General features: G+C 35.2%; 1 protein-coding gene across 5 annotated transcripts in view; it reads right to left on the bottom strand.

The window, feature by feature from the left end:
• HTT (huntingtin) overlaps nt 1-13931 on the bottom strand; it is a 93160-nt gene that overhangs the window by 55442 nt on the left and 23787 nt on the right. For 4 of the 5 annotated variants that reach the window (XM_068404283.1, XM_068404284.1, XM_068404286.1 and 1 more), the window contains 13 exons: nt 13455-13566; nt 11930-12070; nt 11027-11185; nt 10839-10936; nt 9163-9302; nt 8233-8296; nt 7707-7807; nt 6045-6191; nt 4834-4954; nt 4414-4490; nt 1978-2129; nt 1357-1559; nt 421-547 (listed from right to left, as the gene is read on the bottom strand). In XM_068404283.1, the coding sequence (XP_068260384.1) occupies nt 421-547; nt 1357-1559; nt 1978-2129; nt 4414-4490; nt 4834-4954; nt 6045-6191; nt 7707-7807; nt 8233-8296; nt 9163-9302; nt 10839-10936; nt 11027-11185; nt 11930-12070; nt 13455-13566 (1642 nt within the window). The remainder of the gene's footprint in view (nt 1-420; nt 548-1356; nt 1560-1977; nt 2130-4413; nt 4491-4833; nt 4955-6044; nt 6192-7706; nt 7808-8232; nt 8297-9162; nt 9303-10838; nt 10937-11026; nt 11186-11929; nt 12071-13454; nt 13567-13931) is intronic. The other variant, XM_068404285.1, reaches the window with a different exon arrangement.

Below are 13931 nucleotides of genomic sequence, written 5' to 3'. Positions count from 1 at the left end.
AAGAAAAAAGCTTCCAAGATTCAGAATCTTGTTTGCAAGAGCAATGTAAGCTACTCCTGTCAAAAGTTGCAAAGCAACTTTCAAACTTCTTTTAAGTAAAATACATGCAAAAATTACTTCTTAATTTTAGTCAATAGCTGAGTAGATTCAGAAAAACAGTAAGGAAAAGGATTCAGAAGTACCTTGTTTCTGAAAAGTTCAGTTAATTTTCATAAAAAACAAAACAGTAAAGAAGCCCCCACCCACAGCTGCCTTTCCTGCAATGCAGTACTGAAAAGAACTTCTCAGAGTAGGTCTGCCAGCCTTTTGAACTAAAACTTCAGAAAACAAGTTACTCAGTTTTATTTCTTCTCACTACGCTATAACCATACTTAGGTGGGGATGGGAGGTGGGAGGGTTAATAGGAGTAAGTGTGCTTACCTGGACTCGCTTCACCACCCTTTTTAGGGCTCATTGGCACAGATGCCTGTTCAACAGACTCCCTCTCTTTCCCCTTCCTCCGAATTGGACTAAGAGAAGGTGGGTTTGTGAGAGAAGGTAACGCCGCCTAGAATTAAAAGAAGTTTTATTAATTTTGTATGCACAAGTAGCTTCTTCTACAGAAATACAAGTATATTCATATTTTGTTTAAACTCCCCTTTATTTGACTGTCAGTTAAATTAAAACATCTCAACTCTCAGGTTCAGAACATGAATTTCCTGAGTGAAAAGAAGTTTAATATATTCCCTCCTTTCCCTCTCAACTTCATCATAAGCCAACGAGATGGAATTAAGAGCTCAGTGACTAAAGTTTCTTTTAAATAAGAAGAAATCCTAATAACTAATCCTAATAACATTGCCTTACAGTCACTGCAGGTCTCAAAACGCAGATGCCTCAAAATAAAACAAAAACCCAAACCCAAAAGTAGCTCATATGAGCTGTTTCAGAAGTCAAAATATTTTGCAGGATATTCAAAAGATAGAAGAGTTATTTTAAGCCCCAAAAGGAGCTCAGTGCATTACAGTCAGCCAACCAACCCAAAAGGCAACAGATGTTTGCGAGAGTATGCAATCCAATACTCCTTTACTATATACACTCCTCACTGAATTAATGTTTCAAATGAAGTCACCAAGAATAAAAGGTTCAAAATTTAAGGTAATATCACAAACACTGCAGAACGAAACAAAAACCTCTTACATAGAAGAACAATATCCATGTTCTTTTCATGTTACTTGCATCCCTACACATAGTGGAGTCATATTATCAAGGTATTAGACAGTTACCCGTATTAACTCTAAAATGCAGAGCCCCTGAAGAGGTCTGTATCACAACAGTATTTAAGTCTCACAGTTTTCTTTATTTATTTTTTATATATACCTTTACTGTTGGGCCAGGAGCAACATCATCCATTACATGGGCACAAATATTAATGACCTTCAGCAGATGAGAAAAGAGCTGTTCCACTAATGTAACAAGAGTTCGATCTGCCAGAGCCGGCCAGGGCTCCTCCTGCTTTGCAGCACCTTGGTTTGAATCTTCTTCAGCACTCCAGGGATTCTTTAAGCACTTGGGAGCACTTGCTGCAACAGGAATCACATTATTTAAAGAAAAAGATGATAAAAACTTGAAATTAAGTATAAGAAAATTTTTGAGGCATACCATCTCTATATGAACAGAAATTGAAATAGGGAAAAGTGAGCCTGTATTTTCAAAACCAGCAGTAGGTACGTAGTTTTAAACAACAACAACAAATGTTAATTCCTTGTACCCAGCCTGTACTAAGCATACTGCACATTCCCTTTGGCAACTAGAGGAAACTTGCAACTTGGGAGGCAGTATCTTTTCAAACCTCCTGGGTGCAAAAAGTTCCTTCTTTATTTCTTCTGCTTAATTTTGCAAGTATTTTGTTGTGTGCAATCACAATAGGATGAGATACTGGCCTTCTGATGCTACTGGTAAAAATAACAGGACCAATCTATTTTTCTTGCTCTGCCCTACCTGCAAGCAAGTTTCCAGTCAAAATCAAAGCATCCTGATGTGCAGAGAGGTCCAGCGGGAACCATGCTGATGACAGGAGAGACAGGACCATGCCGGCCATTCCAATGGTGCAGCCCTTCTGAGCTTCATCTGAAGGACTTGGCTGGGAAACCCTGGAAGTTTAATTTTGGAATGTCATGACTTTTTCCCCCCACTTTAAACTTACTGAAAGTCTTAAGAAAACTAGCAGTTAAGTAGACTGCTAATCTAAAAAAAAAAATAAATTAAAAAAAAAATCAGTACTACAGAAATACACATTTAACACTGAAGTAGGATTTTAACCATTTGCAGCAGAGACCTGAATATACTTTATATTTTTGAAGAGCCGTTATTTTTTTTTTTTTTAAATAGCAAATATCAAAGCTGCTAGTGACATCTACTGATAAACTGAAGAATTCTGTATTTAACTGCTAACCAGTATGGTCCTGAACTATCTCCAGTTAAATCTCGTGCATATGTAAGGTAGGGATGGAAGACATAAGCTGTAGTATTGCAATGTAACAAGATATTGTTTTTAAGTGACAAGAATTTAATTAAACAATTGCAATCCATCAAATCATCTAGATTTATGGGTGGACTCTATCCAATATTGTAATTTGCTGCTGCATTCCATATTTTCCTTTACAATAATTTTAAAATCAGATTTTCCCCCACAACTCAAGTTTCAAAAAGAGCAGGCAGAAATTACCAATAGGTGTTCGTCAGAATACTACGTGAATTACACACATCGTTTCAAAGCTGTTAGATCTGCACAATACTACTAACTTTCTTTCAGGAAAAGACTTTATGCAACCTCTAAACAAAGTGATTCTTTCAGGGTATTTTTTTAATAATAATAATAAAAAAATCTTCTAATGCAGTTACTCTGGTCTAATACAACTAGAGCAGCTTCAGAAAATAATATTTAGACCGAGTATAGCTATTATTTTGACAAAGCTACACAAGCAATTACAGTGCCTTCCTTTTTTTTTTTAAAAAAAAAAAATGTCTTTTCATATGCAAGTGTTGTTTACTTTACATAGACTTAGAAACCCACAAATTAATCCATGTTGAGTTGTACAGAGTTGGAATGCAGCAATTCCAATAGCTTTTTAATCATAAGAACAATACTTAAACAGAAAAGAATTTTGGCAAAATTCTCATGTTATTATATTCTTATTACCCAGAATGATAAATGCTCCTATCATTCCACAAAAATAAAATTACAATCCAAATTAGTATGAACATGGGCCGAAAACTTGTAAAGAAGGAATTAGAGAAAGGGCAAAGGCTATGTCACTGCATCACGGATGACTATTAGATGCATCTTAAAAATAGCATTTTTTTAAGCCGGGCAGAGCAGAAGACAAATTGTTGCAATTCTGCATTTATTTTATTTTCCACCTAAGTACTGCTCACTTCCTAACCTACTTCATTCATTAAAACTGGACCTACAGCTCAAAAGACACGTTTTAGAATGCATATACGGAGCACGCCACACTTATGGCCAGCAAAGGAGGAAAGGGCAGGCTGACTAGAAAAGCAGCTGGGGGGGGGGTGTTTTTTTGTTGTTGTTGGGGTTTTGGCTTTTGTTTATTTTTAAAATAAGATAAAATTTTGCAATAGCATTTCAGGATACCAGAAGAGTAAAATAGAAGTAGAGACACAACAACAGCAATGAATAGAATCAACAGAAATTATGTTAAATCTATTTAAAAACCAAACAGCTCTACATGTGCACATCTTCAGTGGCTAGTTTTACAGCTCATGTGGCACAGCACATTGATCATCAGAGGCAAGACCAAAGCTTTAGAGCTGCCAACTGTACAGTTGCATTCCAAAGAGTTCCTTCAGAATGTTAAGTACTTTGGGGCTACCATATATTAGCTATATAACACTTAAGTATTATTGATATCTCATTTGCTGTTCCCATTCAGCGTGCCAAATGAGAACAATTTAAATGCACCTGACACTTTTACAGTTATAAAAGCAATTATGAACCAGTCTCCCTCACCCACTGTTTTTCAACATAAACGTGAGATCAAGGTGAAAATGATGTAGTATCTCTTTAAAATCAGAACATCAAGACACAATATCCTGAAGATAACCATGCTTTTAAAAGCATGGAAAATTTTCTCCTATTACTTATTTTGATAGACACTGACCATATGTATCTTTCTATTACAGCAGTTGCAGCCAATCCCTGTGATACACGCTGTGGTTCCAGAGATGACAAAGTGCTGAAACTTAGTATCACAATAACCTGACATTACACTCTTCTTTATAAAGTTCTTAAATAACTGCTAAGATAAGCTTAACAGCATATATCTAAACCAGGATTTCTGATACCTAAATAAGTGTACTTCCATTTCACAAACATGTTTTTCGGAAGCTTGAATACCAGATGAGAGAACATACCCACAGAGCCATCCCATGCTCCAGGTGCAGACTGGAAATGTTGTGGAGAGAAGACACAAAGCTTCACAGCAGCCAAACTGAAAAGTTAACACCAAGAACTGAATGAGTTTCATCACTGGAAGAGTTAGCAACAACAACAAAGTATCTTAAGAGTGAGAATTAAATGTGTTACTATTGCCACTGCCACATTACCAAAGCTGCATATACAAATATAGCCAGGAAATAATTAATCATATAATCATGGAATGGTTTGGGTTGGGAGGGACCTTAAGGATCATCTAGATCCAAGCCCCCTGCCATGGGCAGGGACACCTTCCACTAGACCACGTTGCTCAAAGCCCCTCATTAATTAAAAATAAAGAAAGCAAGCAAAAAAGAGAAAAGAAAAAGTCAGCCACTATAGCAACTACGAAAACTCACCGTAAGTGCTCTTGTAGTGGATATTGTCAAAGCATGGGAAACTGCTGCAATAACCCTTGAGAGATTGTTTTCCGTCGTGACATCTGTTGGACTTTGCAGCATATTATAACCTCTATATGTTCTGAAATAAAAATATACCACTAAAACATGTACTTAAAAAAAAGAAATACCTCAAAAATTATTATGGCTTAAATTACTATTACTTATTTTATAGGCCGCTTATAAAATACAAAATCAGAAAACACTCTAAATACCACCTATATATTATAATATTATAATTATAATAATATTATAATAATAACATAACTATATTATAATAATAATATTTTTGCTTCTGTACTACCAAAAGCAATTTAGTTTATAAATAAAATCTCCTTGTTAGCAAACAGAAACAGTAGATCAACTCTCAATACGTAACTAGGTGCTCTAGAAATCACCAATTTAGCATTAGTCTTTGCTTTTGCTCAAATGCATCTAATATTTTTGTGTGCTCACAAACTTTGGATTATTGCTGTAAAAAATTATTGCTATAAAAATAACAATTTTGTATTTGAAATAACACAGTGCTCACAAAGTTCTACGGCTTCCATACTACAGTATATAAATCTTGAGTGACACAATCAAGATCATATATGGAAAAGGTACATAATTAAAAACTCATATGACAAATTGACAGAAGCAAAGAGCCCCATAAATATAACTCACGCAGTCTGTAAGACAAGGTATCTAAACAGAAGAGTTTAGGAAAGTACAGTTGGCAGCAAAAATACAGCAACAAGATCACACTATCAAAATTAGAAGGCAGTACAGAGTTCTGCAACCACAATCATTAAACAGGATACGAGGAGTTATAAATCCTGATCAACATACCTGAAGAACAATAATGTATACATGATTAGCTTGCAAAGCTGCACTTACTTGTGCAATTTAATGGACAAATAGGGTGACCTCACGATGAACAGAAGATAAAGTTTATCACAAAACAATGGCTCCCTATGATCAATGTGTGAGCATATCACTAGTAACTCACACACCAGTTTATCCTTTAAACACAAGTTTTTCTGTGGAGAAAAGATTACCACAGATGCTCCTACAGATTGGAAAAAACTCATAAGCACATGGACTTGCAGGACTTAAATATGATTGTAGGCATTACGAATTGAAATTAGGGTCCACGTTCCTTTTAAAGCAAGACAAGTCACATAACTTACCTGGTGATAGTGCTCACCGCAAAGTGAGATGGAGGCTGTGTTTCATGCATTAGTAGTTTCAGGTAGACACTGCTTTGGTCTCTTGCCACTGCCACAACTGGATCAGCCTGTCCTTGATCACAGTTATAAAACAGCTTTGGAACAACCCTTAATGATAATTGTCAAAAAGGAAAAGTATTATTCAGAAATTATTTAATATACTATTTAATGTACATTTAAAATGCATTTCATATACAATTCAAAAAGCTGCATACACTAATTAGACATATCGAATTGTAAATTAAAACTGTTACTAAAACTCATATTGTTAAGCTGAATTCATCTTTATACAACTGCTCTTCATTATAATCAAGGAGCTCAAATCAGAACAAAGGAACTGCTCTAGACACATGGTAGTTTAAAAAAAAGTATCTTTTATAGAGATTCCTACCTATACAGACCTACAACGACCACTTCGCTAGAGAGTAATTCTCTCTGTATTCCCCTGTCTCCCCAGATATTTTCCCTATAGATATCTGTGTCAACTGTAAACTAATTTCTACCTGAACAGGACAGTTTTTCACCATCTGATTTCTATGTAGCAAAACTTAAACATACAATAAGATCCAGTCTTCTTGAACAACAAGATTTTCAACTTCGACAGAAGTTAAAAACTACAGTACACGCTTTTTATTTCACTGACAGTACTTCCAATGAATGTCCACACTAGATGTTTCAAGGGGTTTCTGCAGGCTGGTAGCAGATTTCTTGGGCAGTTAAGTCTTTTCCAACCCTAACACACATGCTGTCACTAAGTTAACATCAAGACATGGAAAAACTCCAACATGTTACCACCTAGTTAACAAAACAACTCCATTTCAAAATCAAGTCCCTGAATAAAAGCAACAAATACTAAATATGATGCAACAGTTAATAATTTCTCTGCTGAGCTGTTTCTGCAATGCAAATGCTTTTAAGGGGCAGAATTTTTAAGGTTTCATTGTCTTTTATTTGTTATTAGGAATGGACAGCTATTAATAGTCTGAAAAACTAGGAAAGAGACTCCTCTGACAATAAAATATTCCAGGAATTCAGTACTAGACGCTACGAACTTCTTTAAACATAAAACTTAAGTCCCTGAATTCTAATAAATAAACTACCAACTAATTCTTACTGTTTGGTGCGTTTATCTGGACAGCAATTGTAACTGTAGTAGGTTACAGCAAACAGCTGCTTTTTAAACAAGATTAGTTACTTTACCATAATCAGTGAGTATGAAAGTTTTAAGATACACTACTTATAACCATGTGGGAACTACAATGTTTGGGAGTTAGGACAACTCGGTGGAACTGCAACATTTTAAGTCTATCCTACTGTCAGGATACTGAGCAAATCACTTCAGCATGCAGAAAACTAACCTGAGGAAGTTGAAACTGGAAGTGACCCTCAGAATGTAATATAATTAAATGTAATTGTAATGCCAATAAAAAGCAAAGCAAAACTGCCTGATGATTCAGAATGACGCATGCTCCAGGTACCATAAAGCTGCATTTGTCTCCCATCCCTCATTTAAACAAAAATACAAAAAACTCACTAAGGGATTATTTTAATTATATGTACACAGTAACATGTCAATGTCTTTCTAAACTCCTTTTTTAAAAAAATAAAAACAAACATATATACCTTATTAATGAAGCTGCAGCTACATGTCTCACTCTTGGGTCTTCATCTCCAAGCAGATATATTACAACATCATTAAGCACTCTCTCCTGAAGTTTTAGTAGCTAGAAAATAAGTTAGCACAGTAAAGTTCATTGAACATTTTCATCATCTGACCAGATTGTTAAAAGATAGTTAACAAGTGAGATTCCATCTGTCATGTAAGTCTAAGACAATCTTTACCTTAACACCACCAAATACACTATTTAAATATATAAATTCCCAAAATTTTTTAAAGTTTAAAAGAAACACAACAAAAACCACATGCAACCCCTACAGAACACTAAGATATTTCATCTCAGTAGTAAAGTATCTTACCAATTGTTAAACGTCTCAGAACATGAGCCTACTTATAAAAAACATACTTACAACAACTATCAGTGCTGACAGAATCTAAACACAAAGGGCTGAAATTGCACTGGTACCTTAATCCAGAAACACAATAATTTTGAATTATTGAATAATCTGAATGATTGAATAATTTACTTACACCAGTATAGTGATGAATACCTCTGTGCAACCTCTCAGTTTTTCCTTCCAAGAAGCTGACTAGCCTATAATAAAATAGAATTTAGAGTACATTAGTTAACATTAAACATTATTTCTCCCTTCAGTGCTCTGAGGTTCCTTTTTGATTATTTATTTTTTAAAAACATCACTGCAGGGAAAATGTTAGAGGTAAACACATTTTTTGCTACCTTTAGACAAGGCAAGCTATTTGCTAAACTACTATCTAGCTACTGTAACAGAAGAATTACTTTTCTTCAGTTAAAAAACATTATTTACACATTGTGATTGCAATTGTATTATTTTGCCCATGCATGGAAAAATCAGATTGTTTTGAAAACATGGTAACACATTAGAAATATCATTATTCAGAAAGAGTCCAATTTTGTATGACTAAGGACAACTTGAAGATTTTTCATATAAACATCTTTTGTCTTTCGGCTTGGAAGAACCTGTAAAGAATGAGGGAAGGCAAGAAAAGGAAGTAAAGTCAGTCATTTCAGTATAACAGAAACTGAGCAACAGAAGAGAGCAGACAATAATGGAGAACAAGTCAGGGACTTTTTCTTTAAAAACACACACAACTGGCCATGAAATCCCAGTTAGTTTCTAGATTATATGGTCTCTCTCTGATCACGGATTTACAGAAGACTTTATAAAACAGACAGATAAAAAGTTCATCATAAAACTTGATGAACTAGAAACTCCTATACAATGTTACTAGGACTGGGCTTGGTCAATGGTAACTTGACAAAGGAATTCATACATTCCTTAGAGGAATGACTGGTCTGAATTAGTTCTATGAAACTTGTTAATGTTTCAGAAGGAACTCCACCATTATGGTTCCAGTTTCCCCTACACAGCATCTTTGCACTACAGCTACAATACCCACGGAAAAAAGATAAACACTTACCGAAAATCTACCTCTGCAAGTGTTTCCAGAAGTTCCGTCCTTACTAGCCAGTATGAGCTATTCTTCAGCGTAAGGAGGTCAACAATTAATTGCAAACCTAGTTCACTGTAACTGCTACTACATAAGCTCATGATGCAAAGCTGAGAAGAAAAAACAACTTTCAGTTATATTACAGAAGAGGGTGTCTGAATCAAATTGTGTAAGTGTTCATAAAAATCTGTTTTGTTTAGAATACTAAAAAAAATTATTGCTTAAGAGCTAGGAGAAAGTACCAGACAGGTACTTTGCAAGGCCAGGACACTACCTCCATGTGAACTGTAAAAGTCTCCTAATGAATTTAGAGAGGAACACAAGCCTCAGAGATCAGAGGACAATGCTCCAAGAAGTAAGGTCTAAAACTCACAGGTCTTAAACACCACAAGCACTATAGTCTTATCTGTTCAAAAACAGCCTCTTCTAATTTCCACAGGGTATTTTTAGACACCTGGTTTTGATTTCCAAAGTTTTTGAAAAAAGTCATACCTCCCTATTTTAATGACTGTTCAACTACATGCACAATGGAAAAAGTTATAGAACCTACACTTCTATGTCTTATTTAACTACAAGAAAACGTACTTTCTTGTTCAGGGATTAACAACCCAAAATGCTCTAGAACATTTCTGCTGAAAGGTATGAACTCAGGCTACCTTATACACTGAGAAGAAGAAAAAGTCAAAATTGAGTAGTGTAAGTTGCCTGAACTGAACAATTCTACTGGAGTCTTCTAGAAGCCATAATCATAAGTGTAATCATACATGAAACTGCTATATACAAACAATAAGATCATGGAACAGAAGGTTAAAAAGATAGCGTCATTTAACTGGATTTCCTTCCCTCAGCTGCATCACAGACCCCTCCTCTTAGCACATGAAATCACACTTTCCATACATTAACTATCTGCATTTTACCAAAAGCTACCTCACTGACCCATAAGGAGCAATACAGTCAGCCAATCTGTGCCTCTCCCTGATGAATTCATTTCCCTTAGCCTCCAATTTGTCCTTGTTCTTCTACTTTTTTTGAAAATTCCTCAAGGAAAAGCTCACTCCTTCACCCCTCTGCTTTTTCAGAGATCACAGATTTTACTACAGAAATAAAATTAACATGCTCTAAGTTCCACTCACAAATTCAGCTATCGCCTCTATTTTAACAATTGTCTGATGGATCTTTCACCCAATTTGAAATATTTACTTTCCTGAGACTTTCCTCACTTCTAAAAATTATTTCAGAAAGTAATCACTATTTCACTTGTCATTTCTCACGTTTAATTTTTGCTTTCCAAATACAGGCTACAACCAGGTGCTAAATATTTATGCTTCCCTGTTTAGGCTAGATATCCTTTCTAACGCACTCATCCTATTATGGGTTAATGTAACATTACAGCTCTTACCAATACATTTATGACTAGAAATATTGTGATTAGATTATACTGCTACACAATCTAACCAACATGATTATTTTCCAGTTGTTTGTTCCTCCATTTCTGTGCCTGAACCTATGCTTTCTATGATAAAGTTCTTGGTGAAGAGGTCATTTTTTGCTCCATGTTTAAACACCTGAGCATAGCAGGACTCTAGTCAACAAATAACTCCCCTGTGATCTGTGGTGGTGCAAAATAAATTACTGCTTCTACTTACCCTCACAGCTGTACAAGCCAGTTTGCATGTAACAGAGGATTCATCTTTCAGCGTTTTCTGTATTAGAGGTATGCAGTCTACCAAGGAAAAGAGATTTCCTAACAAAAAAAGAATTTAGAGCAATGAAACAAAAGAAAATTTTTGTTACATTAAAAAAAAAAAAAGACACCCTTAAAATAAATTGTTACCTGTTGAGCTTCTGACATTTATTAGCCATTTTTCCACATCAAAGCGAGATTTAATTAGAATGGAGTTGACAATTGTTCCACAAAGAATGGCAGTAGCTCCTCTAATCTGGGGATCTCCATGGTCAATGTAGTTCAGAATATCTGATACATACTGTTCCTCTAAGAAAATAAGTTACAACTACTTTATTTTAAAAATACGAGTCTTAGACTTAACTGATCCCTAAAAATGTTTCAGTAGAGGTACCAATTATTGTACAATCAATGTCAGCATATTTACAATACACCCACCTTACTTCTACCTTTCAGAGACCGTTGGATGTAATCTACAGATCATTCACACCATCCAGACCAACGATCACATATAAAACCACTAGTGATTTATTTCAATTGCACACAAACTGCTTTGGGGAAATTTAAGAAGGGTTTTGGTCAACACGCCACCTTTGCCACTATCAGTATCAAACCACTTGAATACTCGAGGTCCCTGCTGATCATCTTGTAGCATTCATAAAAATGAACATAACAGTTCAGAAACCATCCATAAGATGGCCTGAAATAAATTAGAAGAAACCATTTCTAAAATAAACAAACTACTTCTATATAGTAGTTGTACTAAAACACCTTCAACTTGTCAGAAGCTGTACAAGCTCGTCCACTGAAACTTAACTCTTATTACAAAAAAAAAAAAAACCCTCACAATACACGCTACTAGTGCAGACAGCATGTTCATTCCAATTGGTGCAATATTTGTTTGCAAATACTAAACCAAATGTTCATTCCAATCGGTGCAATATTTGTTTGCAAATACTAAACTGGATTTAAGAGTTACCAGTATAGATGCTGCCTCACTTGTTTGAAAACCCAAACACACTATTAAAATGGAATATGTGAACTGCAACATACCATAGTCTTCCCCCATTGCTTCAAGGGGTGTTTTATACAGTTTGCTGAAGAAAGACTCGGGGTGAAGTGCAACAGCTGCTCCAACACAACTTACTGCCAGTGCTTTTACACTGACTCTCACATCTCTATCAGGAACCAAAGCTGGGGAGAAGAAAAAAAAAAAAGGAGGAGTATTTAAAAGCTTCCTGAATTGTTTTTAAGTTAATTAATAACTCTGTATGATCTAGATAGCTTAGCCTGGACAAAAAATACAAAGGCAGAGCAAGTAGTTCCAGTTTATCAGAGGCAGAAGTTATATATGGCTTTTTTTTCAAAAAAAGAAAAAAATAATAACTCCACACCCTTTGAACTCACTTCCTTCATTGCTGAGAATACAGCTACTATACTGTCTTTCCAAGAACACTACATCAGCAGAGTGCATGAACAAATAACAGTTTAGAAAAGAGAACAAACATCTTAAATGCTCACTTCATTCATATATGACGACACATACATACATGCCTGTGACATGGACTTCCCAGTGAAAAAAATAGAAGCAGCAGTGCATGACAAAGGCTTTCTGGAAAATCCCTACTGACATTTTATTACTATACTGAAAAGGTAAATAACTTCTCTTTTGAGCCCCAACAGCCTGCTCTAACAATCCCTTACTGTCAAAAAGCTTCTCTTTGACCGTCACACGTGAAAAAACACATGAAAAATGGCCACGCTAACTTATGCAAATGCTATAAGATGTTAAGAGCAGAGAAAAAAGTTCAACTTGAGATTTCAGCAAGGTCTTTGAAAACCTTAGGTCAATTCTCTGCTTTACTACAGCTGAATCATTTAAAATACAAAGTTACAGTTCCCAAACACAAATGGGTAAAACAGCACTTCCTCTACCTGAGGTACGTTCAAAAAAACTAACATGGAATTCAAACACAACTGAGTGATAACGATACTTTTAATCTTGTTTTAATTAAAACAAATTAGGCATTGAAAACAAAATCAATTGTAATAATACAAAGACAACTACTTGAAAGAACTATATTCTTCTGAACTTGTTTTTAGGAGTTCCCACAAAATGAACTGCAACTCAGAAAATTGTTTCCTTACTGAGGTATTTATACTTTTATAGTGGACAAATTGGGCACTCCACACTGATAAAAAGAAATACTGATATTAGATTGTCTTCGCAGCTTCACGCAATCTATAAACCGTCAGGGTCTCACAGGTTAAGTCTCACAAGAATTTACAAATTGTAAATGTAATTAAGTATTTGAATTACAGGTTAAGTTACCATAACACTTCTTTAGATGCCCAATAGTTCAAAACAGGATTCATTGTAAAACAGCATAAATTTTAAGTGTTTTTATGTTTTTCTGTACTCTGGTGTGAACATTTAAATCAGGACTGTCACAGAAATGCCCCAACCCCAAAATCTCCCATAAAGTGAGATTAAAACTAGACAGAGCGAACTGATCACATTTCCAACTTTGTACATTGAGAGACACAATGAACCAATGAGTCCTGAACAGAAACTTACCTCCTTTCTCCCCAGTAAGTAGGAAAGAGGCTGACAGAAGTCTAACGCAGTGCACTAAAGGAGCAGAATTTCCATCGGTATAGTGACCTATGTCTCCCTTTACCCTGGACGGCTATTGAAGGCAAATCACAATTTTTATATAGATAAAAATTAGTCTTCAATTTAAATAAAGTATTAAGCACAACAGCATTTAGAAATACTGCACATCCCCAAACTTATAAAGGTTGTAATACAAAACGTGTTTAATACATATTCCAAAAAAGGCCTTAAAATATAATGCTTTCGGGAAGCTTGTATCCAGTATCAGAATTGGTTTAATTTTATCACAGAAACAACCACCATTCTGTAGATTTTTCTGAATTACCTACACTTGCTGTTCACATCTGAAGGAGTCTGATAAACCACTTTTTGTCACCAAATAATAATCTTTGGAAACTCTGTATGAGAAGCAATTAATTCCTAAGTTGTTTCCAAATA

This window comes from Nyctibius grandis, chromosome 6 (genome assembly GCF_013368605.1).
Source record: "Nyctibius grandis isolate bNycGra1 chromosome 6, bNycGra1.pri, whole genome shotgun sequence".
Taxonomy (NCBI): domain Eukaryota; kingdom Metazoa; phylum Chordata; class Aves; order Nyctibiiformes; family Nyctibiidae; genus Nyctibius; species Nyctibius grandis.
Note: the sequence above shows the minus strand (reverse complement) of the source record. Positions and strands in the feature narration are given on the sequence as shown.